At 30.7% G+C, this 7,122-nt stretch overlaps 1 protein-coding gene across 5 annotated transcripts in view; it reads left to right on the top strand.

Moving 5' to 3' along the window:
- The first annotated feature begins 427 nt into the window (after positions 1 to 427).
- The window catches only part of LOC118204949 (uncharacterized protein KIAA2013 homolog), a 77,938-nt gene continuing 71,243 nt past the window's right edge, over positions 428 to 7,122 (top strand). For 2 of the 5 annotated variants that reach the window (XM_085819443.1, XM_085819439.1), the window contains exons 1-2: positions 453 to 894; positions 5,958 to 6,061. In XM_085819443.1, coding sequence (XP_085675569.1) covers positions 767 to 894; positions 5,958 to 6,061 — 232 coding nt within the window. In that variant the 5' untranslated portion in view covers positions 453 to 766. The other 3 variants (XM_085819442.1, XM_085819441.1, XM_085819440.1) reach the window with 3 other exon arrangements.

The raw sequence follows: 7,122 nt of genomic DNA, 5'->3' as shown, positions 1-7,122 counted from the left end.
TGTATTCATTAAAAATCGATTACAACAGCTAAAGTATTAAAACATACCCCGATGAAATTTCTTCATTTCGGCCTTAACACAGCTTGTTATAAGTACTGTGCTATCCGGCGACATTACTTTGAAACAAATATTGTTCACATGTTTTTCCTTGAATAGCAAAAGACCCTTCTTGTTGACATCAAGGAAAAAGAAATCATTTCCAAGCGTATTTTTTAATTTCTCGCAATAGCCATAAATTTCTAAATTCGAAAAATCAATTAATTTCAGCGGAATATCTGCTATCGATTCCATTGTAAACATACCACATGCAGATGTTGTTCTTAAAACACGTGACCACAGTTTCCTCTTCTTCTCTTGTAGAATGTATCTCATAAAGCGACTGGCGTCTGCTCTGAAACATCTCAACTTTTTATAAGTAACTTGTAAACTTGTTTACAGATGTCTTAGTATGTTTCATGCAAAATTAATATGCATCTCTGTATCTTGTGAAATTTGCAATGCTTATATGATCCTAAATTAGCATCATAGCTGTTAGTTTCGAGCAGTAGCTATGTTAGCTTCAAATACTGAATTTCATTCTCACTTTACTAAAAGTTCTCTCTTTTCCGTCCGGATTTCGAGTTAAACAGTACAACAATTTAAATTATCATTATATAAGTGCACTTAATATATATGTTAAAAAATGACAAGAAACATTGTCTCATACAACTGAATATTTTTAACATGAATAATTATAAAGATATCCTTTTATAAACCGATAGTATGTATGCTCATAGCTGAGCATAAAATAAAATGCCTGATGGTACATTTTGAGCTTTTTATTTTTAGGAACATGCTTGTTGAATTATGTGATTTGGGTCGAAGATGCAAAAGAGCGGTTGACAGCTATATGTCGTGAGTTTTTTTTTTTTTTTTTTTTCCTTGCGGTATATAATATGAATAATTTGTAATGCCTTAATATAGTGAGAAAACTTATTTTGAAATAATTTTATATACTTCTGAAAAGCATGTCTATCATTTTAAAATTTCACTAATGAATAATGATGTAACAAAAGTAGGTGTTTGTTTATAGAATCTAATTATATTAAATTTGCTATGAAGACATTTTAAAATTAAAATACACTGGCACTTCAAGGAGATAAGATTATATATTTACCTACAGTTTAATCAAATGAATTTTAGAAAGCAAGGTTGGAGGAATTTTGTTAACACCTCTTAGTTCTTCTAAGATGTTGAATTATAAATACTTATTTTATCTTACAAAAGTATAATGCTGTTATTAAGTATATTTTATTTAATATGGTGCTGTATTATTAGTTGAATAAATTTATGTATCATCTTTATGTTTCCATTACTGCTGTTACGTATGAGAATAAAGAGAAAATAGACTTTTTGTGACACCAAGTCATCTCATTTCATGTAAACTACAAAAATCTAATTCTCTCAGTAATTATCTAAATTAATTTCAAGTTTAATTTCAATTTGGAATACAAGTTTAAATGCAGGAATTATTTCAATTTGTATGAATAGCTTACTCAGAAATTATGTAAAACCGCAGTACTTTCCTTTGCTAGTGCATTCTCATTAGAATTGATGAATTTAACTCTCGACTTTGCTATATTTTCGCTTTAGGGTGAGTGGTGTGATTGCATCCTAATTGACTTAATTACCACGAATGGTCATAGGGCATAAAATTTAACTATCTCGTAAAAATTCTATGTAATTGTATGCCAGTATTGAAACAAACAATCAATCTGATAAGAAATGGCTGTGACGTGTTTTGAAAATGAAGCATAAAAGGTTACCAGTGAAGATATTCTGTTTGGCATCAGTTGTACCATTATTGGCGACTTTATCGTTTGCACCAACAAAATGGAAAAGTACCAAAAATTTTTGTTGCTGTCTTTAAGGTTTGGATTTTAGATCATTCCAGATCTCGGACTTTGTGCTGTATCATTTGATGATCACAATATAGTCATGCTCTAAAAATCGAGAAGTATAAAGCCTTCATCATCCCCCCCTTCTCCCCGTAAAACAAAACAGTCGTCATGAGTTTCTGTTCTAATTTCTAGCTGCTTAACATTTCAGGCTTTGCAAAGGAGTGTTATTGTCATTTCTTGAACTGATTGTATGCCTTTGTGTCAGAAAGGTATGTTCATGTGTTGTCTTTTGTCACAAAATTGAAAAAAAGATACATTTTTATTAGTTTGAAAGTTTTCCAATAGATCAGAACAAATGATCAAAACAACACTTTTTTCTTTTGTACTGGCTGTCAACTATGAAGATACTTGATTTGCACACACTTTACAATAATCTAAGTCTTCATCATCATTTGTATTACACAGCCCGTATTTGCAGAAAAATTCAGGAGTTGTCTGTGCGAAACAGTCTGATCATCAGTTGAAGATTTACCAGTTTGCATCTCCCAGCTTGTTTTATATACCTTCTAAACCTGATACATCTCTGTGTGCTGCTGTTTTCAATGGTGTCATCTGTATAAACAGCCTATAGCCATCTTTGGTACTTATGTATGTGAGTTCAAACACTCAGCTTGGAATTGCCGCCAGTGCGGACAAGACACAACAGCATTTGAGGAATATTACCGCCGACTACTGCATCCTTCTTTCTTGGGAGAGGCCTGGTTAAGGTATTCTGAAACCATATATGCTGTATTCATTCAGCCTTCCCCACCCCAAATGATTATTTTCATGAGAGAATAATTGGTATTATAAGTTAAATAATGATTTTGAGATCTTTTAAAACTAGGCACTAATCAGGCTTGTTCAGTTTACCTATGATGAAGAAAAGTGTTATTATATGCAAAAGAAAAAAAAAAAAAAAAGTCTCTTTAACATCATATAGAATTTTGACAATCTTTATCAGCTAGCGAAAAGGTTAGGTATACTTTTGCATTATTTTCAGTATGACCATTGTATTTATAGAAATGAATCTTCAGTGAATTATTATGGTACTACATTTCATTTATATAGTTCAATAAGTTTTTTAAACTGCTCTAAAAAGGGGTTATTATTTTTAGTTAGTAATTAATATCTATGTGTTGCCAATGAAGATAAAAAATATGACAATATGTTATTTTGAATTATCATTGTAAGATCATTGATTTATTTTTGATAATATATAAATGTGCTACTTATTACTGTAAGAAAATGAGTCAATTAAAAAGTTTTTTTAAAAAAATACTTGCTAATAACATTGTGCAGCAAGTGTTATTGTGGTAAACTGTTTTTTCGATACCATTCATTGATTACAATGTTTCTAAGTCTGCTACTTTTTTTATATGTATATATAATTTCCATTCAAAATAATAGCAAATAATGATAGAATTTATAATAATGTACAGATTGTAATTCACTGTCTGTGTTTCATTTTGCTGTTTTATTCAAACAGTAGCGTACTTTTTTTAATATCTTGATGTTTTTGTTTATACATTTTTGCATGCAAAAAAGAAATGCAGAAATGAACAGTGAACCTTTAAAAACTAAAATTCGTTTTAAGTTAAATTTTGTTGTTGTTCAATGCAAAAGATTTAGTTTTATGAGTTTGGCATTAGTAGATACTATTTTTTTTTTTTTTTTTTTTTTTAAGAAGGGAAGAAACAAATTTTTTTGAGAAGCAGTATACTAAGCAGTTCCAAATCCATACAATTTTTACAACTTAGAAAAATTTAACTGTTAACGCTCATCTGTTGACTACAACCATCTGTAGATGTCTATACCATATATGCTTGTGTAATGTCCACACCCCAAATTTACTGGTAAAATTTATGTAAAAAAAAGGTGACCCCGCATAATGTCCGCAACCAAAAAACTAAAGAATTTCTTACTTTAAAATATATTTTTTTGAACATCGTCTTTTTCCCTTTAGACCATAAACATCTTTAAAGAAAGAATGTGTCAGGTCTACGAGCATATAGACCAATCTGCCCTAAGCGTCTGTACATGGTCTGCCTTGAAATTGTCGTATCAGTGGCTGAAGAGAGCTGACGAGACAGGTCTGGGGCTGTGCTCCGCCTGTTTCTTTTGGCAGTAACTGCCAAATACCGGTCCTCATTCGGCATTGTAACTCTGGGGCGACCTGTGCTGTAATGTCTACTCACATTACTATCATCTTGGAATCATTGCCAAAGCCTGGAGATGACACTCTGGGCAATTCCAAGTTCGTCTGATACTTCCAGTTGGGTACGCCCATATTCCAGACGGCTGATAATTCTACCACGTAAAAAATCATCCAAATGCGTCCTTTGTGTCATAACTACTTCATAACTAACTAACTGTCATAACTTACTTCTTTGCCTGTATTCTTTATATATCACTCTCTTACACTCTCGTCATTGTGACGTACCATCGGTGTCATCTGGTTACTTCCTGAAATTTGCATATGATTCTTGAAGACGTGTGTAGGGATTTTACAGGTGATATATTTATTTTAGAGTTCGATTTCTGCGTGACTCCGAATTATCATTAATTTATGGACATGAGTGTATATTATATATCTGGATGGGAGAAGGTGAGTTTGTAAATTCAAGATAGCTATTAGACAACTTTAAATTTGATACTTCTATTTTTTATGCCATTTTCTTCCACTTAGAACTGTTTGAAATGAAATTTACACCCAAAATTACTCACGAGAAAAAGCGCAACATTTGAATGACCCATGTAATGTCCACACCTGCATTTTAATAAAAAAAGTGCGGACATTACATGAGCGTATATGGTAGTTAATAACCATCTGTAGACTAACATCCTTACTAAAAAAATAAATAATTAACTCATATTTAGTGTTAAATGTATTTATATTAAATATATGATATGCTTTATTCTTAGACTAAAGTAAGCTAATATGCTGATCAGTTTTTTCCGGACAAAAGTAGATATTGCTATTTCAAAATATTTTCTATTATAACTGAAGCTATAAGAACTCTGTTGTTTTAAATCGTTGCTGTCTCAAGTGCGTGTTTTCGAATGACAATATCTGAAATTTCATTTCAATTCGGTGAGTGATAGGCTGCTAGGAATTCATGTTCATGAAGTTTTTTAATGGCCACCCTGTGTATTACTAGTAAAATATCTCACATAGATGACGTTTAATTTTACAATGGCTCAACCTATGATGCATATCCATCACTGTATATATATGTGTGTGTGTGTATGTAATGATTCGTTAGAAATTTATATTACAGGGTACTTTCACATTAATGTAATCACCTTGATTCAATTTGGTGATTTTTTTCAGATGAAAAGTAACAGTTTCTTATTAGCTGCAAGTTGACAATTTTCATGACTTTCCTAAAAAACAACTTCCGAACTATTGATATTTATCATAAGTTGGTAAACATATCAACATACCAAAAATTTTAATTATTAAATTAAAATTATACAATGCATTAGAAAATAAAATGCATATATTTTTTGTAAAATCCTTCTGAAATGTTTTTGTGCTGCTCTTTTCCCAATATCCACAGCAATCTGTTTTCACTTAAAAAAATTATAGAATTGTGCACAGCCTCAGCATTATGACTGTCTGTCTACAAAATGCTTTTCATCATTGTTTCCTTTAGCTGATTTTTGGCAAAATACTACATTTCTTCAGAAATTTTACCATAGTTTCTTCCATTGTTAGTAAATTCTATAAGTGTATATTTTAAAATTGAGTTTAAGGAAAAAAGTATTGAGACTTGTTTATAAAAACTGTTGGAACTTAGAATTCAACAAAGGGAATGCATATGGAAATGGTGACATTGCTTAACTGAATAAATGTTATGAACATGGTTGTCTGAAGAATGTTTACACATGTGGGTGCCAGTGTTTGGCACATTCTGAAAATTTGGTGACTGCTACTAAGGTGATTGTAATAATACATACCCATAATTGTACCCATAATTGCCAGTATCTGAATCAAGATTAAAAAGTTAGTTTTGATTATTTATTTTATTTCAGATTGAGGAAAGCTTTCTTATTAGCTATCGTTGTGCTAGGATTTTTGCTGTATGTTGGTCCCTCGATGTTTCGATGGCTGAGAAAAAAGACTCCAATAATGATAGGTAAGCATGTGTAGCTAAGTTTAGTCATAAAAATATGCCCCAACCGTTAAAAAAAAAGTTATAATGAATTAAGATAGAATTTTATTTTGATAAGGTTAATTACAAAGAATTTTCAAATATAAACCAAAACTTAATAGCTTAACTTTATTTGTTGAATACAATAAAGTGACATGCCCCTACTACTTGTTTCTTTCTCATAAAATTCTTTAAATAGACTGAAGCACTGTTTCCAAATCATGCAATTTTTTGCAAATTTACTACTTTTGACAATTTGTGCTACTAAAATTTCTGTCCCTGTGATTTTGCTAATTTTCTCACCCTCCATCATTTTTATGCTACAGTTTGCAACTTAAACATTTTTTTAATATATTGCAAAATGCATATATATGTTAAACTGATATATATATATATCCAATTAAATTATAATAAAATGTTGTCAATTATTTAGGCTTAAATAAAAGCTGACAGCTGGCTATCCTGTAGTCGTACAGCATATGCATTCAATTTTCAATGCTAGTTGCTAATATTTCATGTATTTTATTGATTGCTTTTTAAAATATTTTGGTGATCTGTGACTAACTTGCATATTATATTATAGCTGCTGTGTTAACTAAATTGTGAATTATGAGTAACATGAAAAACTCAGCACCACAGCTTGAAATGCCTGCCTTATAATGCTCGTGTTTGAGAATGGCTAGATAAGCCAAAAGCTTATTGCAAGCTTTGTGAATATGAACTAAAGAGATATGTAAGGAAGTACAAGTTTTCTTTAAAGAATAAGCAAAATTTTTCTCAGAAAAGCAAAGTGCCTCAAAGTAATATGAAAAATACATTAAAAAAATTTAACAGTATAAATTTGTTTCAACTGAAACTTTTTGTATTTGTATTTTGCCATGCATGTGGCTTGCTGCTATGTAGTCTGTGACTATTGGAACAAAATTTATGAAAAAGAAATACTGTCAAATTCATTGAGAAACTTTACACAGAGCAATCAATATGCAAAAAGTCATTTTACCTGAATTGCGTATTCTGATTTTCTGTAATATTGGATGAGTCTACAG

The sequence above is a fragment of the Stegodyphus dumicola genome, chromosome 6 (assembly GCF_044657685.1).
Source record: "Stegodyphus dumicola isolate Sdum_Otavi_A_Nest chromosome 6, ASM4465768v1".
Lineage (NCBI taxonomy): Eukaryota > Metazoa > Arthropoda > Arachnida > Araneae > Eresidae > Stegodyphus > Stegodyphus dumicola.
The sequence above is the reverse complement of the archived record's forward strand: the minus strand, read 5'-3'. Positions and strand labels throughout refer to the sequence as shown.